The sequence below is a fragment of the Pteropus alecto genome, unplaced genomic scaffold, assembly GCF_000325575.1.
Source record: "Pteropus alecto unplaced genomic scaffold, ASM32557v1 scaffold170, whole genome shotgun sequence".
NCBI classification, from domain to species: Eukaryota; Metazoa; Chordata; class Mammalia; order Chiroptera; family Pteropodidae; genus Pteropus; species Pteropus alecto.
This window is the reverse complement of record NW_006429634.1, coordinates 247,291-273,879: the sequence shown is the minus strand read 5'-3', so window position 1 is coordinate 273,879 and position 26,589 is coordinate 247,291. Positions and strand designations below refer to the sequence as shown.

General features: G+C 41.1%; 2 protein-coding genes across 4 annotated transcripts in view; both read left to right on the top strand.

Moving 5' to 3' along the window:
• The window catches only part of MYCL (MYCL proto-oncogene, bHLH transcription factor), a 7,214-nt gene extending 1,500 nt beyond the window's left edge, over window positions 1-5,714 (top strand). The window contains exon 3 of one of the 2 annotated variants that reach the window (XM_025049309.1): window positions 2,554-5,714. In XM_025049309.1, the coding sequence (XP_024905077.1) occupies window positions 2,554-3,149 (596 nt within the window). In that variant the 3' untranslated portion in view covers window positions 3,150-5,714. The remainder of the gene's footprint in view (window positions 1-2,553) is intronic. The other variant, XM_006903961.3, reaches the window with a different exon arrangement.
• Window positions 5,715-15,110: 9,396 nt separating this feature from the next.
• The window catches only part of TRIT1 (tRNA isopentenyltransferase 1), a 34,403-nt gene continuing 22,924 nt past the window's right edge, over window positions 15,111-26,589 (top strand). For both annotated transcript variants that reach the window (XM_025049239.1, XM_006903960.3), the window contains exon 1: window positions 15,111-15,310. In XM_025049239.1, coding sequence (XP_024905007.1) covers window positions 15,137-15,310 — 174 coding nt within the window. In that variant the 5' untranslated portion in view covers window positions 15,111-15,136. The remainder of the gene's footprint in view (window positions 15,311-26,589) is intronic.

Below are 26,589 nucleotides of genomic sequence, written 5' to 3'. Positions count from 1 at the left end.
CTCACACTCCCCTAGGGAGAGAAGAAGCTGAGCAGCCCTTCGTACAAAGCCAAAGCCTTCATCTTTTTAAAAATCTGGTCTCCTGTCTGCTTTACTTTAAAATGCTTCCACCCCTTACCATTTGTGCATATGCACCATTACCCATAAGACAAGTAGGGAATGAACGCTCCCCATTAACAGATGGAAGAACCGAGGCTTAGAAACAGGAAATCACTAGAAGTGAACCCAGCTTCCTGCCCTCTAGCCAGCTTCTTTTGCCCAACCCTCCATAGCAACCAAGCACTAATACCTTGATGTTTAGAGGGTCTTCATGGTAGTTGACCTGAGAAGGACTACACCTTGCCTTGTTGCTTTGGCCTAAAGTGGAAAAGTGTCCCTTTAACTCCTACCCGCCCCAATCTATCTGAGAGCTTCAGCTCCCTCCTTGCATTCAACAAATGTTAACTGGCCCCTGGTTTGTACCAGTGGACTAGGTGCACTAGGTCAGGGATATAGAGCTCCAGGCCCCCTGCCCCATCCTCCCTGTCCCATCCTTAAATGCGAGTGTAAACCTCACTGAGGGCAGCCTTCGGCATTCTATGCTATCAGATTACGTTGTTCTTAGTCTAACCTCTTCTTAGACCTCTGTACCCATGAGAAATACTGGAGAGGGTGCTTTCATAGGGTAGACTGAGGCTAGCATACGGTAAATTGAGACAACACTTACTGCTGCTTTTAAGAATAACTTTTACATGACTCTTAGAGGAAAATGAAGAATGGGATATGGAAGCCTTCATACATTTGAGGGAAAAAATAAGAATGACGAGAAAAATTAAAAGTCATTTTTTTTCAGTCCACTGTGTTAAGGTCATTTTTAATCTGCTTTCTACCCCAAGAGCTTGTGTTTAATGGCTGGAATGGGAATTTAGAGATCAAGAAACCAATAAAGATGTGTCTCTGCAAAGGCCAATGGAGTGGTGGAGTGGGAGGAGCATCGTTTGCGAGCTTGGAGATCTTAGTTTGAGATCCAGTTCCGAAGGTGATGTGTAGACTGGCCGATCTGGGTCTTTTTCTCCCTTGGCACGTGAGGGGGTTGTCCTTGACTGTCCAGCTGAGGACATTTCCTTTCCTGAGTAGAGTTAGACACTACTCTCTGAAAGGAGAATGATGTTTTACATGATCTCTTCCTTAGGCCACAACTATGAGGTTTAACACTGAAATATTAAAGGTTTGGGATGTGGGGAAGCCTCCTGAATCATTTTCTGACCTGCCCTTTAACCTGAACCTGTTTGCAAGCTCCTGGTTCACTCACAGGCCACATGGCCCAGAACAAAATGCAACAGATTGCAAACAATGAGGGGGTTGGGGAGAGTGACTGACTGCAAAGCTCAGCCAATAGAGGCTAGGGGCTGGGTAAAACAGCATTCCAAACACAGCTTAGCCAGCCAATCCCAAGCCTTGGGGCCAGGAGGGCTGAATGGTCAGGTTTTATTAATGGAGAAATAATGCGATTGTCCACACAATGGAAGCCTTCCTGACAAAGGGGCTCAAGCATCCTGATATGCAAAAGAGGCAGAGAACTGAGCTCTTCTGTAGTCAGGATAAAATGCATTAAGGTGGCCTTCTATGTGAGGCTGCAGAACATGTAGAGCAGAAAGGTTTTCCCTTAATTGCCTCTCTCCTGGCTGGGGTAACCTAAGAGACCTCCAAACCAAGGAATGATGGGGGTATGTCCAGGTGTCTCCAGGTCCCAGGTGTTTCGGCCCTTGTATGGCGACATTCTCTTGCTGTTCAGTTCCTACCTCTGGCACAGGTAGCTTGGAAATGATTACATGTACCCTTTGTGAAGTTACTGCAGCTTTTGCTGACCTGGGATTATAAATCCAACCCTCTACTGGTCCAGGGAAGGGGGTGGGGTGGGCAACCTATAAATGATGGATGATTTAAGAAACCCATCGAACCCAGGAGCAAAATGCCCTTAAGGGAAACCTTTCCCTCCCCTCTGTGGGCGAGGAGGGATGGGTTGTAGCCCTCCCTTCTCTGAATCTTGAGCTGAAAGGGATGGCAGAATAGAGAGGTGGGGAATAATAGGATTTATAACTTGTGAAAAGTAACAATTCCCCAAGTGCAGGCTGTGCTGGGCAGGAACAAAGGGCAGCTCTGCCCACAGACCCCTCATTTACAATTCTGATGGGGCATGAAAGAGCCCGACTGGGGAAGATCTTTATAGCTAAACTTTGTCCCAGGCCAATAGTTCTTTCTCTCCATCCTTTCAGTGGGGGAGGGGAGAGCCTGTGCAGACTGGGGGCTGTTGGCTTGGGTCTGCCTTTTGTTCTTATCTAAGCTTTGCTGTGCAAAAGGAAATTGGAGAATATTTTCCTTCTTGTTTATTTCCCCTCCTTTCCTTCACACTGTCCTTACCCCATTACAAACGAATCAGCTGCCTTTCTCCTCACTTCAGTTTGTTTATATCTAAGTTGGGAAAACATCACCTCCTTTCCCAAACTCCAGCATAAGGTCTTTGTATGTGCTTCTCATGGGGTGTGTTTCTTCTCTTCCTCTCCTCTTGGACAGAGGGTGAAGAAATTGATGTTGTGACAGTGGAGAAGAGACAGTCCTTGGGTGTACGAAAGCCAGTCACCATCACGGTGCGAGCAGACCCTTTGGACCCCTGCATGAAACACTTCCACATCTCCATCCATCAGCAGCAACACAACTATGCTGCCCGTTTTCCTCCAGAAAGCTGTTCCCAAGGAGGGGCTCCAGAGAGAGGTCCCCAAGAGGCTGCAGGGAGAGATGCTCCAGCAGAGAAGGAAGATGAGGCCGATGAAGAGGTTGTGAGCCCCTTGCCTATAGAAAGCGAGACTCCCCAGTCCGGCTACCCCAAACCTGTCAGTTCTGACACTGAGGACGTGACCAAGAGGAAGAACCACAACTTCCTGGAGCGCAAAAGGCGGAATGACCTCCGCTCAAGGTTCTTGGCCCTGAGGGACCAGGTGCCCACCCTGGCCAGCTGCTCCAAGGCCCCCAAAGTGGTGATCCTGAGCAAGGCCTTGGAATACTTGCAAGCCTTGGTGGGGGCCGAGAAGAGGATGGCTACGGAGAAAAGGCAGCTCCGATGCCGGCAGCAGCAACTGCAGAAAAGAATTGCGTACCTCAGTGGCTACTAACTGACCAAAAAGCCTGACTGCTGTCTTATAAAAACCCAAGTTTATTTTTTAACCTTCCCTCTCCCCCTTAGTAATTTGCACATTTTGGTTACGGTGAGACAGTCTGGACAGTAGATCCCAGAATGCTTTGCAGCCAGTGCACACACAATAAGGGCTTGCATTCTTGGAAACCTGGAAACCCAGCTCTCCCTCTTCCCTGACTCACTGGAGCGCTATATCTTCTTTGGCGCCCTCGGCCTCTCAGGCAGGCATCTGACTGAGGAGCCTTGGGGTCTGCCTAGCTCACTAGCTCCGAAGAAAAGCCTGACAGATGCTATGCAACAGGTGGTGGACGTTGTCGAGGGCTCCAGGCTGCATGAAATCTCACACTCCGGATGAGCTTTAGGCTGGGAAAGGATGCTCCCACTGGTGTCTCTGGGGGTGATGCTAGGACAGCTGGGCCTGGATATTCTCCCTGAGGCTCCTTTTTCCAAGAGACACATGAGCTGTCTTGGGTGAAGACAAGCTCGCAGACTTGATCAACATGGACCATTACCTCACTGTCAGACACTTTATAGTAGCTGAGGATTTGGAAAACCTTTAATATATATATTATGATGTTAGATGACACCCACTCCCATCCAATGCTGCGAACTTGAGAACATTTAAAGAGCTCGGCCTCTAGATTCTCTGTCTCAAAGCCTTCTGGGCCCTTTCCTCTGAGGGAGACCATTCTGTCCTCACAAAGGACTTTTTTGTTTCCTTCTGCCTTTGTTATGCAATGGGCTCTACAGCACCCCTTTCCCACAGGCCAGATAGATTTCCCCAACACACAGAGAAATGGGTGCTAATTTGAGGACTAGGGAAGGCTTGGAGTCCTGGCCGTGAACTTGTTTCCTGCCTAGGTGTATTCCATCTTGGCATCTTTTCTTAAGGCAGATGTCAGAGATGTCAGGAGTGAGAACTGTACCACTTTCTCTTTCCCACTTCCCTGTCATCTCAGTTCCTCACTGATTAGTTTGAAGTTCTACCAGAACCATGCAAACCTGTCCTTCTTGTGCAACTCCGAGGAGCTTGCTGGCTCTGTAGCCACCTTTGGGTCCCCTGCCAGCTTGACATGAGTCAGATCCCTTTCCCAGAATCTGGGCCTTACTGAAGTTCTTACTGGGGGAGCTGCTGGGACTCATCCAGTGCTCTAGATTGTGGCCTAGCTTTCTGGTGGGTTTTTAAAGGAACTTCCAGGAGCTCTGCTTAGTTGGACCATGACGGATTTTGGCCCAGATGGACTTGGCATCTCCAAGTGGATTCCAGGTGCAGCTTCCACTCTTGCAAAGGCACCCAACCCTACAGGTGTCTTGTGGGCAACCTCAGGAGCCCCTAAGCCTAGTTTGGAAGGAGGACCAGTCCCTCCAGAACTCTGCCCAAGAGAGCAGGTGCCTGTTGGCTATCCATTTGAAAGTAGGGGAGGGGAGGATAGTAGAGTGCTATATGTGGCTCTGGAAAGTGAGCTGCTACTTCCAAACCTATTATGCACAATGATCTGTTTCTGGAGTTGCTTCCTGGCCTGAGAACCTCAGTAGAAGTTTGGAGAAAGCCTCTACATTTTGGAACATGGTTTTCGGGAGCCAACTAACTTCTGGAACTGTCTTTGGAGAAGAGGTGGGATGTAGGTTACTGATGTCTCACCTGAATAGCTTGTGTTTTATAAGCTGCTGTTGGGTATTACGCTGGGAGCAGTTTTTTGTTTTGTTTTGTTTTTTTTTAATACTGTATTTTTGTATGCCTTTTGCAAAGTGGTGTTGTTTTTGTACAAGAAAAAAACTCTTGGGCAATTCTCCTGTTGCAAGAGTCTGATTATTCTGAAAGGCAGGTTTACCTGAAATTTTGTATTTAGTTGTGATTATTAATCGACTGATTTTAAAATGTTGCCTTCTGGGACATCTTCTAATAAAAGATTTCTCAAACATGTCAGAGTGGGGGCAGCTTATGCTAAGCAAGTCCCCCTGAACCAAGGAAGACTATTTCAGGGTAGCCACAAGGGAGCCAGAGTGTTGCATTTCTCTAACCACGTTGCTAACCTGTTCATTCCACTTTGGGTTCCTGAAATGCCATTTCAGACGTGTCTAAACAATGTAGGCTCTGCTCTTGGTGAACAGGAAATTCTCTTGTGAATTGCAGAGTGCTGAATTTGACTTTAGAAGGTTGAAATTGTGGTTCCACCACTTACTTGTTCTGTGCCTTTTAGCTTTACCTTTCCAAGTCCTAGATTCTTTGTCTATAAAATGGGGATAAATGCTACTTCACAGGGGTATTAAATGAAGTAGTAGACGATGAACCACTTTCTAAACTATAAAGCCTTATGTTCTTTTGGGTGGTACTTTTCTTACCTTAGTGTACTTTTCTTACTTTAGTGGTGTGATGACCCTTTGCAGGACCTGTTTTTAAAAATTCTCTGCGAATGCGTGATATGTGATTTTTTTTCTTTCTCCCTGGGTTAATGAAAGAAAATGAAGCCTCCCTTTTCCTCACATCATTCTCATAAACTTGCTGCAAATGCAAGAGGGGAGAATTTAATAATAGCTCTTCCTGATAAAGCACCACCTATGTCTAAGCTTGCTTCTCCATATTATGCTTTGCCATCCATCTGCCGGGGCTACCGAAGAGGAAATGAGGTTCTAAGAATGAAACATTACCCACAGTTACATAGCTAGTGAATGAGTTGGGATTTGAAACCAGTTCTGCCTATCTCTGCAGGCAAAAGTCTTAGCCACTGCATAGTAATGATCAGCTTGTTCTGTTAGCATGGTGTGTGTGCAAGAGGTAAACAGAATTCCATCACTTAACTGCTTCTTGGAACTCTCTCTCTTTGTGGCCATTGTGCTGGCCACTTTCTGGGATGAAGTGGAGCAAATATTCCATGACCAGCCCTTTTGTTGCATTTGTGGGTTGGGAGGGTTAGTCTTATCCCAAAGAGGCCCCTTCTGGGACTGAAAGGAAAATGGTTGCTGTTCAGAAAGGCCATGAGCATCATGGTGGGAGAAGGCCACTTGGCCTTAGCTACTCCTGCTTTACAGCTGAGACCTGGGTTGGTATTGCCTGGCTGCACGTCTGTGGAGCCTGAGTATAGTCAAACAGCTACTGTAAATTACATTTACCAAGTGCCCTTCATCACAACCTGGTAAGTAAGCAATGTCTGCCATATGGTACTAGAGCCCAGAAAGGTTTCTTTGTCAAGGTCACATAACACAGTCAGAATCCCAAACCCAGTCTCCTGTCAGGTAAACTTTCCATTCCACCCTCACTGCCCCTAGATCACCAACCCCCATCCATAAGTAGCTGTTTGATAAAAACAGACTTGGATTACTGGGTCACTTTTCTTTTTTGGGGGGGATGGGAGGGCTCTTTTCTTAAAACTCCATTTCTCTTTAGCGATTATCACTCTGTCCCATCTTTTTTTAAGGGCATTTGTCAAGAAATTGGGGGGGGGATGGGGGGGCTCTTTTCTTAAAACTCCATTTCTTTTTAGCGATTATCACTCTGTCCCATCCTTTTTTAAGGGCATTTGTCAAGAAACTAAATTTGTAGGACTCCTCTCCCTTTACTAGACCTTGAAAGAATTCCTGAATAAGGTATTAGGGACTCCTAGGTACAGGCACTAATGCTAGTTGTTTTACATATCTTAATTCTCACAATACTCTGGAGAACGGGATGGTGTCACTCCATTTCACGGATATGCAAACTAAAGCTCAGACATTTAAGTCATTTATCTAAGCCCACACAGCTAGTACCAGCTGCCTGACTCCAAGCTTCAGCTCCTTTGAGTCCAACTCTGCTAAGAAAGGAGTGGGAATAAAGCCATCTCCTGGGGGGAAGGGAGGGTGTTTCTGGAATGTGAAGTATTTTAAGCTCCTTCCTAACTCCTTTCTACAGACTCCTACCTCTATCTCTGTCTGAAAATAGCCAGGAGTTTATTCCTGGATTTCAGAGAACAGTTTCTACAAATTAGGTTTGCCTCTGAATAGTACACCTAAGGGACTACATCCCCAACTTGGGGATGTGGAGGTAGACAATAAGGGGCATCAGAGAAGCCACACTTGGTGTAGAAAGAAAAGGTCATCCTCTCCGTTAGACAATAAAAGGCTAAAGTGTGTGCTTAACTCCTGCCTCTTGGCAGCTATTTTGGGGGGAACTGAGGCAAGTTGAGCTATCTTAGATGTGCTGAGTTTGTCTAAAGTGCCCCTGTGGGTAAGATATTGCAGAATATTCACTTCAGAAGGAAAAGAGGGGGTGGGGATGTCTTTGTTGAACTGCAAGGTGATAGGGAGTGAGAGAGAGAGTTTTCTTTCAAGGATAAGATAACCAGTTGGGAGATGATTGATGACTGGGTGACTGGGAGGGGTGAAGAGGAGGGATCTAAATGTGTCAGTGGAAGTTCCATGGAGTGTGGGCTTTTCTACTTTAAGCCCAGTGGGCAGCTCTTGTTAATGCCTTTATTTAGAACTGCTGCCAAAGGGATCAACTATTAATGTTCCCATTCTTTTGCTGAGGAAATATAAATATATTCTTAAAGTCTCTAATCAGGTAAGTCACTAAACAATGAGACAGTGCCAGGGGTCCAGTAGGTGCCCAGGAAGTGATGGATCACTTTTAAACTTGTGGGAAGCAGTATGGTTAAGAGGTCTCTCACACCGGCTTAGATCTCAGTTCTAAATCCGGCTCTTCATTTTCCAGCTGCCTGACCTTGGGCAAATTATTAACCCCTCCTAGCCCCAGTATCTGTAAAATAAGTATAAATAATAGCACCTGCTTCATTGGGTTGTTCTAAGCAATAGTAAGTGCTCAGTAAATAATTAGTGGGGTGTGTGTGTGTGTGTGTGTAATGAGTTATTGCATGTAGAATGTTTAGACTAGTCCCTGCCGCATGGTAAGCATTCTGTTGATGCAGGACAGAGCAATTCCCTCGAGTGGGACTAGACTCAAGCTCTACAGTGAGAGAGAAGGGGGTTCTTGGCAGAGTGTGAGAAAGCATTGAAACATACGCCAAAGTTAGAGTCAAAAGGAGAGTTTAACACCATAAACAGTGTGGTCTCCTCTCAGAGGCAGAGTGAGAGCCTGAGAGACTCAGAGGGACAGAGACAATAGAGAGGAGGACAGTGAGAGAGTAAAGGCATTGAGAGACCTGAGTGTCCAGGGAATTCAGTTTATATATCATTCTTTAGTTCCTGTGAATTACAGTTTAAAGACTTTGTTTACCCATTTTCCTTTGATATGGACAAACAGTGAGGAAGGATAAAAGTAGGTATGTAGAGTGAAAAGTTAAGAATATGTAGTGTGAAAGGCCTGCTGGCAGTTCCCAGCCCTTAATCCATAGGTTCCCTATGGTTTTAGCCATAGGGAAGGAATGATTTAATTTTGTGTAGGGCACCACTTAAAGACTCTGTTTTTCTTGTTTTCCCTTCACAGTGTTGGGAAAAGGGTTGTTAGCAATCCCAGCAGAAATCTTCCTTTGTTCTGCAGGTTTCCTCATGGTCTGGCTACATGTAGGGCTGATCAGCATATTGCAGTCTCTGAATGTAGCTTGATTTAACATTTTCGTTCCCTTGCCTCCTCCCTACGTTACTATGAGCATGTTAACTATTATCTTTTTTTTTTTTCTAGTTATTTTTATTGAAGTAAAATACACATAACTTAAATTTACCATCTTAGCCATTTTTAAGTATTCAGTTCAGTGGTATTAAATACATTCATAATGTTATGCAACCATCATTGCCGGCCATCAGCATAACTCTTTTCATCTTGTAAAACTAAAACTCTGTCTCCATTAAATAACTTCCCATTTCCCCCACCCTCCAGTCCCTGGCAACCACCATTCTATTTTCTCTATAATTTTGACTAAAGTATTTCATATAAGTGGAATTCTACACTATTTGTCTTTGTGACTGGATTATTTCGCTTGGCACAATATCCTCAAGTTCATCCATGTTTCAGCATGTGTCAGAATTTCCTTCCTTTTTTAAGGCTGAATAATATTCCATCGTATGTATATACCATACAGATGTCAATGAACATTTGAGTGGCTTCTATGTTTTAGCTATTGTGAATAATGGTGCTGTGAAAATGTGTGTACAAATATCTCTTTGAAACTCTGCTTTCTGTTATTTTGAGTGTATACCTAGCAATGGAATTGCTGAATCATATGGTAATTCTATTTTTAATTTTTTGAGGAAACTCCATATGGTTTTCCACATTGGCTCTTCCCTTTTACATTCCCACCAACAGTGCACAAGACTTCCAATTTCTCCACATCCTCTCCAACACGTTATTTATTTTTTTTTTTTTTATGGTAACCATCCTAATGGATGTGAGGTGATATCTCATTGTGGTTTTAATTTGTATTTACCTAATGATCAGTGATATTGAGCATCTTTTCATATGCTTATTGGCCATTTGCATTTATTCTTTGGAGAAATGTCTATTCAAGTCCTTTGCCCATTTTTGAATTAGATTTTTTTAGTTTTAGAAGTTCTATATATATTCTGGATATTAATCTCTATCAGACATATGATTTGCAAGTATTTTCTTCCCCAAATCATTAGTGTTATTTAAACCATTTAACAAGTCACACCTAGAATATAGATTCATCATATTGGAAGATAGAAAGGATTGGTAAAATAAGAAAGCTTCCCAGAAGGAATACCTGAACTAATCTGGAATACACATATTGATGCCTCAGGAGGCAGTAAACTATCAGGGAATGAGTGCCTATGATTTGGGGAGACTGAGATAGGCAGAGGATGAAAGGAGGGCAAAGACCTGAGCCTCTGGTGGGTCCACAACATCACACGGCCCATGGCAGGCAGGAGCTGCAAGTCTGTGATGCTACTGCACATATGTGCTCTCTATTTGTCCTTACTTGGCACTGCAGTGCTTCAAACTGAGCTGGAGTCAATTGACTCCAGTAATTAAACCTAATGTCTGTTTTGTTCAGGCTGTAAGTCTCAAACCTGAGCATGTTTTAAGGTCAGCGCCAGGAATCTACATTGCTGACAAGCAAGCAGGGAGGTAGAATCCTGAGATTACACTTAGAAAAACACTGGAATAAGAGTTTGGAGCCAAGTCCCGCAGAGATATAAAAATGTTCACAGAAGGTGGTATAGATGGTATAGTATAAGGGTTAAGAACACGGTCTTAGGGTTACTATCTACATGATATTGGGCAAATCACTCACCTCCTTGCCTGAATTTCCTTCTTTAAAATGGATATAATATTAATACCTACCACATAGAACTATTGTGAAGAGTAAGTAATAATTATATGCAAAACACTTAGAATAGTACCTCCCATATAGTTAAGAGCAATGATATATGAAGCTTTTATTCCTTACAGAAGTTTATGAGCATGCAAACATAATTATGAAATAAAGCAATATGTGTCTCAGACAAGGGCTACAAGCCTCCAAAGGGGAAGAGAGTACTTTCTTTGGAGTCATTAAGAAAGTTTTTGTCGGGAGATATTGTGACTTTAACTGGGACAGGACGTACAGTAGTATCTTGCTAAGTGAAAAGAATAAGGTATTCTAGGCTAAGGGAATAGCTTTGAGGAAAAGGGGATTAAGAAGGTTGTGTGGAACCTGGGGAAAGAGGGAAATCTGGTCTGATTTGCTCTGAGTGGTCTCATTTTTATAAAACAAGAGGGGTTGCACTGGATTTCTAAGAGGATGTTTTCAATGGCAAACGTCCTCTGTGATTCCTTGAAATAGAGAAGTCAGGGAAAGAAACCGATAGTGGTTTGAGACACAGAGATTGAAGTGATGGGGTCATCCAAAACAGAAGTTGGAGATGTGACACTGAAGCTTTAGAAAGAGATTTGAAATGAAGATACAAGTTTGAATCTCATCAGGATATAAGATGATGAAGGTCCAAAATGCCAAGCCATGAGAAAGAGAGGGGCCGTAGGAGTACAGGAAAAAGCTTAGAATAGGCAAGGATATCTGATGGCTCTGCATCTTTTTGTACCTACCCTACTCTGATTTTGTAGCCTTCAGCGATCCCCTGTGGGTGTGTTGGCACTCTTAGCTGAGAAGGCCCAAAGTGAGCTCCCTTTGAGAACATTCTGGTGTGCTCTGAAGTAAACTCTATACTCAACTTTAGGTGTAACATAAGCCCTACAACATGGTGAGCTCTATTCTCTTCTTTCCTTCACTTGTTTCAAACAATTCTAATGCTCCTGAATTCAAATTGTCCAATCACCAATGGAAACAGCAATTCGCCAAACCAATGCAAGGTGTCGTGATTACTCACAGGTACTATACCAAATTCAGGTTTATCCAGAACTTGTGAATGTGACCTTATTTGGAAATACAGTCTTTGCAGATGTTAAAATGAGGTCATACTGGAGCAGGCTGGATCCTAATCTAATGACTGGTGTCTTAAAGAGAGGAAAATTCATACAAAGACATACACACAGAGAAGATGACCATGCAAAGATAAGAGTCAGGACTGGACTCATGCTGCCACAAAACAAGTAATTCCAAGGATTGCCAACAACCACCAGAAGCTAGAAGAGGCAAGAAAGGGTTCTTCCCTAGAGCATGGAAGCATGGCCCTGCTGACATCTTAATTTTGGACTTCTGGCCTCCAGAACTTTGAGAAAATGTGGTTATGTTGTTTTAAGCCACCCACTCTGTAGTAATTTGTTATGACAGCCATAGGAAACTAATACAGGAACCAAGTTCATCATGAAATACCCCCTCAGGAAATGTTTTTCATTTGGGATACCCAATTATATGGGGTTAGACTGCAAAGTCACCTTGGGTTGTACCAAAAAGCCAGGGTTTGTCTTTGACCCAACTTTCTTCTCTTACCTTGGAAACGAATGCTTCAGGACTCACATGGAACATTCTTCTTTTGATCCAGACTGTCACATCATCTTCCAGAATTCTGTCTTGAGTGTTTGAGCTTTCTGGATGCTTCGCTTTGAATGGACCTTAGGCTTCTGCTTTTACCTCTTTAGTGAGGCAAATGGGGAGTTACTATGGCCCTACTTTAATGGTTTCACCTTTAGCCTTCTTTTTATGCTTCTTTCTTTTTCTAAAAAATTTTAAAGTAAATTTAAAATATACAGAGGATAGAAAATAATGTAATAAACACTAATGGGTGATCACCTAGATTTCCTTTCTTCCTTCCTGCCCTTCTTTTTTCCTCCTTTTCTGCCAGGTTCCCATGCACATCCCACTCCATGTACTGCTCTCAATTTCCTAAAGAAAGTGAGGTAGTGCAAAGGGGCCCAGCCTGACTATACATCTCATAATAACACATACATCTCATAATAACACACACATATTATGAGTAAAAATTAGGTGACTGGCTGTGGACTTTCAGAAGGGCAGGCAAGGAATTATTACCCTTCAAGTAATTTGAGTATCCCTAGTACCTCATTCCTACGTTTTAGATATGCAATTCCAGACTGAACCTATCCCCAGATTTTTGCCTTTTACGCTAGAATTCTTTACCTAAAATAATCTGTAAGCAATGGAGTATGTTGGAGATGGGCTTCTGCATTCTCCACCTCTAGATATACACATATACTTTAGGTGAGAGATTCCCTTTCCTCTTGAGCTATCTTTCAGAATAAATTGGGCTATATCTCATCTGGCCTCATAAAAGGTGGAGAAGGGGTCAGGGCTAACACCTGGGCATGACTACAAATAGCGTTCCTGATTCCCTTTTGTAGCCTTTTGTCTCCTTATTACCCTGCAAAACTTCCCATTAGAGGGCTTTATGTTGTTTTTTTAGAAATACTTATTAACTCTTGGTCATAGACTTCAATTTCCTAATTTTCCTTTGAACTTCATCTTTTCAATTAGGATTTCAAGTTACAGATTATCTCGCAGGAACTATTAGTATAATTCAGAGTTCAGAGGATCATTAGAGAGACAAATAGAGATACATGTAAAATAGTATAAAGGTATTAAAAATACATTTCCATTCTCTTTTGGTAGGATTGGTAGAATTACCATAAATGGAAATGCTTCGATGTTTTTCTCACTTCTCTTTTGTTTTGGACCATAGGCTCCATCCTGATTTAGGAGTCTTTCCTGCTCAGCATTTTAGTGATAATTCTCCCCATGGTCTACAGGATCCCTGTTCTCTTTGTTTCTATAGCAACAGTCCCGTGTTGCTTGGCTAGAAGCAATTTTCTGCTGCTGTGGTGAAGCTCCATTTTTTCATTCCTTTCTCCTCAGTTGCCTTGGTAACCAGCCTCTCCCTATTCTGGTCTCCCAGTGGTAAATTCCACCCCCCTCTTTTTTTCTCTCTCTAGTAACAGTCACCTGGTCATGACTTGGACAGTGCTTTCCCATCTTTTAGTGAGCATACACTGTAATGGTCAGATTGTCATCATGAAATTAGCTTCCCTTTTGCCTTCTTTGCATCATTTCTCCAGCCTGCCATCTTTCTGTTGGTTGTCATGGTAACTGTACCCTCTGAAAGTCTCTAGGCAAAGGCTCTACAGTTAACAACCGTCATGTGAGAGTGTCTGCCAATATGTGGCCACACATCTCGATTTTAAAGCCAGCCCTGGGCAGGTACCACAAATTGGAGAGAACAAGGCTTTTGATCAAAGCAGACTAGATTGAGAAAAGGAGGTACACGGACCCCTGGGATCTGGTGTTCTCCAAACAATACATGGGCTGCAAGAGTGACCATTAAGCTGAGGGTGATCTAAGTGATTGAGAACTGTATTGGCAGTTATTCCAGGAAGGCCTATCATATGCTTTAAACTTCCTGCAGTGACTCCTCTGGCCAAAGGGATCCGAGTGATGCGACCTGAGAGCTAGGCAGAGCCAAGTAATCTCTGGGAGAAAGCAATTAACTCTTAAATTGGCTAATAAGGGTTATTACAATAGGTATTTAGGTACCATTACACATTATTGAAAATTTTTCTGCCCTCAGGCTTCTGCTTTTAACTCTTTAGTGAGGCAGATGGGGTGTTACTATTATAATAATACAAAATATTGGAAAAAAAGGTAGTTGTTATGTGCCAGGGCATTGCGGCAGGCACTTTTCAGACATTACTTCATTTTCTCCTTATGGCAATCTTGAGAAGTTTTTAATGATAAGAAAATTGAGGGTAAGAGGTAAAGTTAATTGTGTGAGGTCTCGCAGCTAATAAATGACAGTTGAGATTTGAACCCAAGTCCATCTGATTCCAAAGCCCTTTCTTAAAGGTTGTGGAGGCTCCTGGCTTTTGGTCCTCTCTGGTGCTAATTTTCCTCACCCCCACTTTTAATCTGAGGGTTGCTACTACTTTATCCTTCTGCCTTTCTTATTTTTCCTCTTCATATTTCATGGGTTGTTTACTTGTTTTTCTCTGTTCTCACTCCATCTCTTGCATCCTTTAGCCAAAGAGATGGAAAGTTTTGTCCTGCCTTCTGATTATGTCTGTTGTAGGATGAAAACCTTAGAGCAGCCGCCCTTGCATGATAACTGGGCAGATCTGATCCTGGAGAATGCCACACCTTGAACTCACTGGCTCCAGCACTAGATAGGTAAGCCATTCTCCTCTCCACTTAACAATTATTGGGAGCCTATTCGGTATCAAGTACTGGGCTAGGTACTGGAGATACAACAATGACCTAGGCAGAATTTGTTCCTTGCTTTTATGGAACTAATAGCCTGGAGCGTAAGTCAGTTAACAGACAAGAGGTCCATTTAGAATTTTATATTGTAATTAGCGCTATGAAGAAAAAGAACTGGATGTAATGAAAGAATAATAGGGATAGATCTATTTTTGATAGGACTGACATCTCCCATGTAAAAGTTGGTAGTTAAGGCTCTGACACCAGCTAGCTGATGGTAGTTACGTTGGGAGCCTCTCAAGCTTAGGGACCTTGGTTCCGCAGCTTCCCCCTCTCTTTGTGCCCTCCCTCCTGAGTCCAAAGTTTGCGCAGGCGCACTGACGGTTGTCATGGGGACAGCTGCTCTCGCGCAAGCGCAGACATTTTCAAGATGGCGGCAGTGGCGGCTGCTCGAGCAGTTTCTTTGGGACCTGGGCTCCGGAGAGTGCAACGGACACTACCTCTTGTCGTGATTCTCGGGGCCACGGGCACCGGCAAATCCACCCTGGCGTTGCAGCTAGGCCAGCGGCTCGGTGGCGAGATCGTCAGTGCCGACTCCATGCAGGTATGACAGTGCGGCTGGCTCCCGGCCTGTGAAACCCGGAGGCCCTGTGAGAGCCTCTGGCTAGAGTGGATTCTCTGTCGCATGGTGATAGTGGGTGAACCCTGGTGCTTGTGGGGCGGAGCGGGTAGGTGAAGGGAACTCATAATTACTAAGCGCCCACCAAATGCCAGACATAGTGCTAGGCGGTTCACTTTAATCATCTCATTTACTTCTCACGACATTTTTTGGTAGGTACTATTTTTATCTCCATTTATGGATGACGGAATTCACCAAGGGAGGTGAAACAGACTTTTTCCATGTCACATAGCGAATAAATGAAGGAACAAGGTTGACATAGGCCTTCAGTAAATATCTTCTGAATGAAAATTATTCTAGAGCTTTTGCTATTTAGAGTGTACAGCGACACCAAGATAAGTTGGTTACCATCAGTTAGTTTCTTCTGAGGGACTGGAACAGGGTGGATAGTCAGGAGACCTGGATTCTAGTCCCGAATCTGCTATTGGACACGTGACTGTAACTGTTTTTTGTTTTGTTTTTGGACGTTCCTTATCTATAAAGTAGAGAAAATGCTACCTAACTCACAGGGCTGTGGTGGTTAATAAGTGAGATTATGAGTGTTAGAATGAAGAGCAGGGTGGCCTGTTCTGAAGAAGACCAGGCACTTAGAAAATACTTGTTGACGCTGAGAATTTTAACCTACTGGCTGTTGGGAATCTGGAGGCTTTGTCCTCGTCCTTGAGTAGGAGGAAGGCCCAGAAGGAGTGTAGCGCACATGGCACCTGGGAGCATTTGTGCCCGGATTGAGAAGGGGTGACATTTTGGGTAAATTTCTGATGGAGAAATTGCAAATACTATTTGTTGAAGAGAATTTAGTTAGGAGTTTTCACAGTAAAAGAGATGCTTGATGTGAAATGCCTGGCACTGAACCTAGCACCTCATGGGTATTGGGCATAGAAGGGCAGTCCTCCCCATTCTACCCCATAAACCTCTGTGCTAGATTTCTACCCTTATTAGTCAATTTGAGGTAGCAGGACCATCAACACACATAAAGCAATTAGGATAATTCAACAAATATTTGTTCACAACCTCTACTTTGTGCCACCTTCGAGAGACAAAAGTTTAGCTCAAATCCCAGCTCTGTCTAAGATTGCAGCTTCAGCCTAACCTCTTCATACCCTTGTTTCTTCTTCTGTAAAATAGGAAGAATAATATCAGTAACAACATTGTAACGATTAAACGAGATGAAATATGTAAAGCACTTAATATATGGCACAAAGTAAGTGGTAAAAATACAGTAGGTGCTGTTTTCTGAAGGGCCCTTTTGGAGAGAGAAAACCGTAGTCCATGTCCTCAAGAAGTTTTAGTCCAGCTAAACATGAAACAAAACACAGTTAATGAGTATTTAAACCGGGCGATTAATAATGCTCTGCAAGGTGGATATGACTATAAGTGTTAAATTTCATGATAAACTATAGAATTTTTGAGAAAGGGTGGAAGGAGATGATACTTTTCAGTGACTTGCTGTTGACCTAGAAACTTTTTGGTAAGCATGTGAACAAAATGACATTCTTAATCTTGGATCACCAGCTCCTTGAAAGAACGTTTTTAATTTCGAATAAATCTACAGGCAGAATAATAATAATTTGTATAGCACAGTTTATAAAATGCTTATATATGCTTTTTTATCCTCAAAATAACCTTGTAAGGTAGAGTTATTAGTGCACGGATAAGAAAACAGGCTCAACGTCTTACAGTAAGTAGCAGTCCTGGAGTTGAACATAGGTCTTATCCACATAAAGCCATCGCCTTTAGAAAAGGCAGGATCTGTGGGATTCAACCATTAGACAATATTTCTTAACTTTTCTTTCACAAGAGTGCTGCATTTTGACCAGAATATAAAATATATTTTACGATCTGTATTGTGAATCAAAGTGTGAATTCATAGTGTTGTCTGTCAAGTGAAGTTTTGAGCCGAATGATGGCCACATGATGCATTGCTTAGGGGGATAAAACATGCTGCAACTAAGATTTAATTTAATGTCAATAATTAAATGATAGCAAAGACAGAGAATGTTTATTGGAACAGGGAAAACTTGACCTTGTGGAGAGCCTAGACAGAGTAGTAAAGTTCTTCGTTATAACAGCCACACAGACTAAAAAGAAAGTGATAATTAGATATTTTTTTCAAATTTCCAAGTCGATCTTTTTTTTTTTTTAAAGGTTTGTATTTTAATAATCCATTTTGGGATGCTGTCCAGAATTTTGTATTTTAGCAGTATACTATTGACTCAGAAAGTATTGTAAAGTACTGCCTTAAGTCTTCAATTGTCTTGCACCTCATACTTGGTATGTCATCCCTTTGTTCCACCTTACCTGTAGGGTCATCCCAAGGCAACCCCTACTAGGGCAGTTCCCATCCAGGGAAAGTGCTTGTTTTTGGTAATCATTGAATAAGTGCTTTAAGTATTGAGGTAGTTTTTGTGTGGTAAAACCACAGTGGAGTGTCAAGGATAGTATTTCTAGGGTGACAATATAGTCATGGAGCCTAATAGATAATGACTTGCTTCTGTGGTCATGTAGTTTCTGAAGGTTCTGCCTGGCCTCTTACTTCCCACTCTTATGTACCTGATTTGTTGAGTGGGATGTCAGAACTGCTCTCTGAAGGACTCCTGCTGGGTTTTGCTGTGGATTCTGTATGGCAGGTCTGACAAAAGAAACATTTGTGCTTATTTTCTGAGTTTTCCAAATCCTAGTGTCACAAATTATAGAAACATAAATATTCTCAGTCAGCAATAAGAGTCTAAATTCAAGGAGTGGCAGGTATTACAATCCCCGTTTTCCAGGATGGAAAAACTGAGGTATAGAAAGATTAAAAAATGGACTGGAGATCACAGTGCAAGATACTTGCACACCTGGGAATTGGATCTGGGTCTTGTAACTCATGTGTAGTGTCTCATATGTTGCAGGAAGATGATACTGGAAGTCTTTTCAGTCTGAGTCTTTTTCTTGGCATGTAAATTCAAGGTACAATGCATTGCCTTCAGTGACTGGATGAAACATTGTACTGAGAAACTTGAAGGCACTTGCCAAAAGATGTACAATGACTGCCTGGAAATACAAGCTACCAACTCTATGCCAAGAGAAAATAAACAAAAGTGTTCTATTTGGGTTTATAGAGAGGAAGTATCTCTAATGCCTCAGTTCTTCAAGTCCTGTAGAGAAGCAGCAGTCATACATAGGAGCACAGTTCTCTTTGTGTTTGTCTAAACCTGCAAGAGGAGAAGCAAATGATTTTTGGCAGTCTGACTGGTAAGCAGGCTTTGTGTCATTTAGTAGATGTGTAGTTCTGCTTTCTTTTTGTCTACTTTGGGACATAATCTAGGAGCAGTGTCTTTTACCAAAGGACTACTGTCTTATAGTGCTCAAGGGAGATCTGGTATGCATGGGGGAGGGATGTGAAAGGAGAGATGGCATAGTGGATTACAGTGGCTTATGTGAAATAAAAGTCAAGAAAACCTGTTAACCAGGAGAGATGATGGCTATCTGGGGGCTATTGGCAGAGGCAGTCTTTTAATAGGACTGCGCTTGACAAGAGGTTAAGAGGGCAATATCAATTTTTTTTTTTTTTTTCAAAATTTTTGACTCATCTAAAAAATAAAGAGTCTCTGAGTTCCATTGGTTCACCTCCATTTTGAATGAATTTAGTTTTCCTTTGGCTACAGTATTAAACTTGGGCAGGTTGTACATATATATTCACTTTTCTTGCAGCTATGGGAAGAAACTCCTGTTATGTAAAAAAAGAGAAGTGACTACTGGCCAAATGGGAAACCATAGGAGAGCATAAATGGGACTTGCAGATTCAGATTTGTGAACATGAGATGCTGCCCTGATGCTTCAGAGCCTGGGGCAGGCTGTTGGAACAGCTCGACTTCAAAAGGAATATTGATTTGAGGGATAAAAGTTACTTGGGGTGTATAGGAATTCACCTGTGTGCTCTTTGTGTACTCTAGTATGGCTTAAGTGGTTTGATTTAGTGTGTAGTTTGTTGAATAAATTTGAATCAGGCCAGTGTCCTTTTTGTCTCTTTGCACCCTGCTTTTGAGCTGGAACCTCTCCACTGCTTCCTCCTTATTGTGGCAGCCAGAGTTCAAGCTCTTAGCACTGTACCGTGATAATAATGCTGAAAATAACAATAATGTATATGCCAGAGACTGTTCTAAAAGTTTGACATTTATTATCTTATTTAGCATCCTCACTCCATCCTTATGAGGTAGGCACTGTTATTTTCTCACCTTACCAAAAATTGCTTTCGTGAACCCTCATCTTCATGCTATTCTGTAATTTTTCCTCCACTTCCTATTTATTTAGTTATCCATCCTCCATCCCATTCTTTTCCTCTATACCACTGTATACGTTTCACCAGGCAGGGAAGGAAGAATATTCTTGACAACAGAAGAGCATGAACAAAATAAAGGAAGACTAAAAGAGTACATGCCGTTTTCAAGGAATGACCAGCAACTATCTGGCATCTAAGATACTTGAGGGACAGCAGTAGGATGTGGAGCTAAAATTATAGACTCTGGGAGCAAATTTTAGAAGCCCTTGAAAGGCTTGCCATGAAGTTTGGGGTTTTAAACAGGGAAGTGATAGGAAATCTGTTTCATAAGGTAACTCCGATGGCTGGCTGGAGAATGGGTTAGGGGAAGCATAAATAAGTTTAGGATTCTGTTACATTAGCCAGGTTGAAAGAGGCTGTAGTTGCACTGTGGTTGGGGATAATAGGTAACCATTTTGACATTTTGGAGACATAATGAAGTAGGATTTGGGTTATTGATATGGAAGCATTGAAAGAAAAAAAAAAAGAAATGATGGAGAACAAAAGCCTTTTTGTGTTTGGAAAAAAGGATACACGCTTAATGAAAAATATCCAAATAACACAGAAATGTACGAAGGAAATATCACCATAGTCTTTGTATCCAGATATAACCATTTTAACATTTTGGTGCACATCCTTCCAGACATTTGTATTTATGCATATATGTATATATGATTTTTTCCATGTTTTTATTGTGGTAAAACATAAAATTTACCATCTTTACTATTTTTAAGTGTACAGGTCAGTGGTATTAAATAATTCATAATGTGTGACTGTCACCACCATCCATCTTCATAAACTCTTCATTTTGTAAAACTGGAACTCTATACTCATTAAGCAATAACTCCTCATTCCTCCTTTCTTCCAGCCCTTGGCAACCACCATTCAACTTTCTATTCTGTGGTTTTGACTACTCTTAAGTATTTCTTATAAGTGGAATGTTACAGTATTTGTCTTTTTTGTGACTGGCCTGTTTTACTTAGCATAATGTCCTAGTTTCATCCATCTGTTTGTTTTTACATAAGTGGATGCATACATTTCATGCTGTTCTGTATCCTGCTTTTTCTTTTTTTCTCTCTTAACGGTATGTTAGGGATATCTTTATGTGTTAATGTATATAACTCTCCATCAGTGGTCTCGATCTGGATAATCCACCCCGCTAGGGGGGACATTTGCCAGTCTCTGGAAACATTTTTGGTTGTAGCAACTGGGGAGGTGGTTTCCTGGCATCTAATGGGTAGAAACTAGTAGTGCTGTTCCTGGCATCTAATGGGTAGAAACTAGTAGTGCTGCTAAACATCCTATTGTGCATAAAACAACCGCTCACAACAAAGAATTATCCAGCCCAAAATATAAATATGTTATACCGAGGTTGAGAAATCCTGTTCTACATTATTGTTGTTTTTAAAATTTTGAAGTAATCGTAGATTTATACAGGAGTTTCAAAGAGTCTAGAGAGGTTTTGTATATCTTTTACCCACCTTCTCCTCAAATTAACATCTTATATCATGGTACATTTATCAAAAGAAATTGACATAGATACAATATTGTTAACAAAACTGTAGGCTTTCTTTGGATTTCAGCAGTTTTTCTACTAACGTCCCTTTTGTTTCAGGATCCAATCTAGGATACCATACTGCTTTTAGTCATTGTGTCTCCTTAGTCTCGTCTCCTCCAGTCTGACAGTTTCTCAGTCTTTCCATGTCTCCCATGCTTTTGATATTTTTTGAGGCTAGTGGTCAGCCATTTTGTAGAATGTCTTCCAATTTGGGTTTATCTGATGGGTTTCTTGTGATTAGACTGGCATTATGGATTTTGGAAAAGCATACTACAAAGGTAAAATACCCTTCTCATTTCATTATATCAGGATAAGATATCAACATGATATGGTTTTGATTTATGTTTCCCTCATAAATAATGATGTTGGGCATCTTTTCATGTGTTGGCCATTTATATATTTTCTTTGGAGAAATATCTGTTTAGGTCCTTTGCTTATTTTTGAATAGGGTTAGTCTTTTTGTTGTTGAGTTGCACACATTACATTTTGATACACGTTGCCAAACTGCTTTCAAGAAAGTTTGTACCAGTAGTATGTATGTCTGTTTCCCCTCTCCTTTGTACTTTGTGTGTTACCTATCTTTTTCATTGTAAATAAGAGATTTCATTTTAATTTCATTTCTTAGGCTAATTGCCTTTTCAAGGATACATTGACCATTTGTGTTTTTTTTTAATTTTGAATTTCTCCTGTCCATACCTGCTGTGTCCACTTCTGTATAATGGTTTTCATTTTTGTATTTATTGATTTGTAAGAGTTTTTTGTGTATTGTGAATTTTAGCCCTTTGTATTGTAACAATATTGTGTATTGTAAGTCTCATTTATTGGAAATATTTTTCCAGTTGGTCATTTGTCTTTGACTTTTATGATTTTTTTTTTCTTTTGCCTATAAAGGTTTTAAATTGGTATAATCTTGTACTCTTTTTAGGATTACAACTTTTAACATTCTTTTAGAAAGAGTTCTTGTCTGAAGTTTATAATCCTTTTAACTGTTGGAATGTACAGATGTAAATAAAAAATGTCATTGTTTCTCTAGTATAAATGAAGATCTATCCACTTGTCTTCACTATACTTGTTGCTCTTCCCATGGCATCCCTAACACATATGTGTAGGTAATTGCAGATGATGTATAGGATTCTGCATTGCCCAGGCTTACTTAGATGTGGATACTTTTGGTTAGCTACCCAGTTAGTTTTCTTGTTCTCTTTATTTTGGGGGTGGGGTGGGTGATGGTTATATCTTGTTGCATAAGCACAGTACTTGCAACAGTGGTTCTCATGCCCAGCTGCACATTGGAATCACCTGGAGAGTATTGAAAATAACCATGCCTAGGCTTATAGTAATCAGTAAATAATCTGTTGATTAGAATTAGATGATTTGCTTAACTCTTCAGGTGCCTAATTCTTTCCTAATTTATAGTCGGTCTTTATTCAAAAGTCTGTGTTTCACCTGGTAGGCAGTTTTATTTACTGAGAAAGCTGAGTTTTAGTCCCAGTTTTGACACTAATTTACTGTATATATAATTTTGAACAAGTTACTGCCCCTCTCTGGGCTTTAGTTCCCTCTTTGGATATATTAGGGAGGGAAAACTGATTGGATTAGTTCAGGGCAAACTTTCTGTTAAGGTCCAGGTAGTAAATAATTTAGGTTTTGTGGGTCATGCAGTGTCTGTCGCAGTGTCTAAAGCTCCTTTCAGCTCTGGTAGTTTGTGGTTCTCTTCTTTTAAACCCTATGCAGGGGTCTCACGAAGGAAAATCTTGTTTAACCACCACCAATTAAATGTAGATAATACCAAGCACTTATTACTTACCATCTGCCTGGCATTATTCTACACAGTTTACATATATTAACTCTAATCTTCAGACTAACCCAGTGAGGAGTACAGGTGTTATTATTACTTCCATTTTCTAGACAAGAAAATTTGAGGCAAAGAAAAATTAGATACTTAACCTGCCAAATGAAGACTACAGCTGGGTAGTAGAACCAGAATTTGAACCTAGGTATTCTGCCTTCTTTATACTCTACTGCTTCTCCCTAACTTACACGTTACGCTCCAAATAATGGAGCACCTCAGCTATTTTACTTTATCACAGGTATCCTAAGATAAAACATCACTGAAACCATCAAAAGTGGGCAATCATGAGCCTATAAAGTTGGCTACAGAATGGAAACCTTATTAATTTTCTCGAAAGAACCCTTTTGTTTCAGTCTCAGCGTTGTAGTCACATGGCATTGCCTATGTATGTATTTCTATCTACTTACTCTTGAGAACCTTGAAGGGGTTCAGTGTATGGTGGCTGTCTTCTCAGTTTCTGGAATTTTATTTCACCTTAGTAGGAATTCATTACTTCAGGTGAACAAACAGACCAGAATCAAATGGGGATAAATATTCTCCTGGTAAAAGGCAGTAGAAACAGCTTGGGTTATAGGCAGAGCATCCGGGCTTTAGGCCTCTCTCTACTACCAGCCAGTTATATGGGCAAGGGAGCTCTCTGAGCCTCAGTATTCTCAAGTATAAAATTTCAGGTGATTGAACTGAATGGATGATTTCTGAATTTCCTTATAGCAATGCTTTACAGGTAGACTACTAAGTAACCACTGCAACGGTTCTGCATAGCAAAGTCTCTCTTATTTTAACTTAAAAATATGTGCCAATTTTGCATTCTCTGCCCTAATCTGCCTGTTTATTTAGATGTAAAAAATGTTTCAAATTCTTTTTACTTAGTAGGATTGATAGTGAAAGAATGCATCATGTACATATTATGTATATGCTTCTCAGTTTGAGAAACATGGCCTTATATTATGATTGTAGTCCCTTTTCCCTTAAAGAGAGATAGGCATAGGAAAAATAAAAGCCATGATTTGCACTGTGAATTCCAAACTACTCCTCACCAGACTGAACAGGTCAGGTACAGGTTCTCCTGCTTACTGAGTATCTTAATCTATCTGATTTATTTAGCATGTCTGCAGTTGAATTTCTGCCAAACAAAGCTAAAAGTAATAGTTGCCTGCCGTGATACTTCTGCAGTTAATTCATTCTTTCTAACCTAGTAAAGTGTAAATTTTTAAAAAGTCATCCTTTCATTAAAGAAAAGTTAGCCAAGAGACTGCCCATTTTCCTGCTCTTCAACATCTCTTCAGGTGAATAATCAAATTAAAATTCTTTTAATCAAAAAGGAAAATCAACTTTCTGGTGAGTGCCGACATCCTTTAAAATATAATTTTTTCTTTCATCCTCTTATGCCAACGTTTTTTCTGAAGCTTGGACTATTTAGAAGGGGTGTTAGATATGAGGAACTTGAAGTCTCAGGAGAGAAAGCTGATTTGTACAGAACAGAGATTAGCAACATAGTGGAAAAAGAACACTGACTTTGAAGTCAGAAGACATGGATTCTGAGTTTGCCTCTGCCACTTACTAACTGTATGACTTTGGGCAGGTTACCTAATATGTCTTAAGTTTCTATTTCCTCATTGGTGAAATGAAGGCAGCATAATTTCATAGGGTGTGAAATTCTTGGTAGTCTTTACCTCAGATATCCAGTATTCATTGAGTATGATTCCATGTATTAGGCACTGTGCTCAGTGCTGGGGCTAGAGATAAAATACAGATTTCTTCCTTTAGAACTTGTCTAGTGGGGAAGATAGAAATATTTTAAAGTTATATGCAATAAGTTCTGTGATAGAGGTAAATGCAAGATACTGTGGAAGCACAGAGGACAAGCACAGATGGGGAGGATTGGGGAGTGATCTTAGGCTTTCATTAGGACATAATGCTAAAGAGGTTGAGGCTGGTTAAGATCAGGTTTTCGTTTTAGAAAGATCACTGACTGCAGTGTGGACATAATTAGAGGCGTTATATCCTAAAGGTAGGAAGATCAGTGAGGAAGCTGATGGAATAGGCTAGTTGAGAAATCATGAAGCCTTCAATTGATGTTTTAGAAACTAGTATGGATAGCAATTGACACAGATTGGAAATGTGAGGAGAGAGACAGAGATATTAGGATCACTTCAAGGTTTTTAGTTTGATAATCTAGATGGTTCATTCAAGTACGGCCAGGAAGATAAGGAGTTCAATTTTGAACATATCAAGTTTTAGGTGCCTGTTTGGGGTGATGATGTTGGTAGCTAGCTAACATTTATTGACTGTTTCCTACAGGGCAGGACCTAGTCCATACGCTTTGCATGCATTATTTAATTCTCACAATTACCCTTTGAGATTAGATTTGAGATTAGCCTCACTTTATAAGGAAGATACCTGAGTCACAGAGAAGTTTAATAAACTTGTCCAAGGTTACATAGCTAGTATGTGGTAGAGCCAGGACTTAAATTCAGGTAACCTGGCTCCAGAGTCCTTTCTGTTAACCACGTCACTGTATTATATGCCTCTCATTGATAACGGAAAGTCCACTAGGCAGTTAAATATCCAGGTCTGGCATCATGAGAGATAACTAGATTGCAGATATGGCTCTTGGGAATTATCAGCACAAAACTGGTTATAGAAATCATGAGTGTCACCCAGAGAAAGTTTATAGTATAGAAATGGCAGGTAAATGGCATAAAAACTACCATTTCTCAATATTGTTCCCATGACAGACATTGCTAATAGATCAGTGGCTGGCCTCAGTAAAGGAAACTGAGGAAGGGCCAGTGAGATAGGAAGAAAAAACAGAGAGATCAGTGCCATGGAAGCCCCAAAGGGGAATAATTTAAGAAGGAGAGAGAGAGCTCAGTAGTATCAGATTTTGTGGCTTTTTCCATTACGTGTTTTGAGAGCTTAGTAGAAAAGTGTTATATTTGGCAGTTTATTAGTGATCTAAGAGAGTGAGCTATCCATGGAACTGTGGCGCTGGGAGAAGGTGGGGAGGAGTGCAGTAGAGAAGGTGGATGGTTGTATTGATCCATAATCCAGATGCGCTTCTGGTTGACAACCACAGCTCTAGATTCTGTTGGTTTTCCTCTAGGTGTCTGTGGTAGGTTTCCCTTACCTTCATTAGCTCCTCTGGGCACTTCAGCTCTGTTGGTTTGGAGAGTTCAAGTTATTTCAGCCTTGTGGCCTTTTCCCAATTTTTTTTTTTCAATCTGGAAATAAACCCTCAATAGAGGTGAGACAAAGAGACATATTTCCCTAGATGGTACCCAGTTAGATACCTAAAAAGAACATTAAATGTGTAGAGGTTATGATATTTAGAGATTGTACCGTCAAACTTTAATATCTCTCTTATAAACTTACGTCACTTATCTCCTTATAATACATTTATTTATATCTGTCTCTTACTAGCCTGGACTCCTGGAGGACAAGGGATCCTTTCTTAATCTTTGCATGCCTAACATCTTGCAGAGTACCTAGAA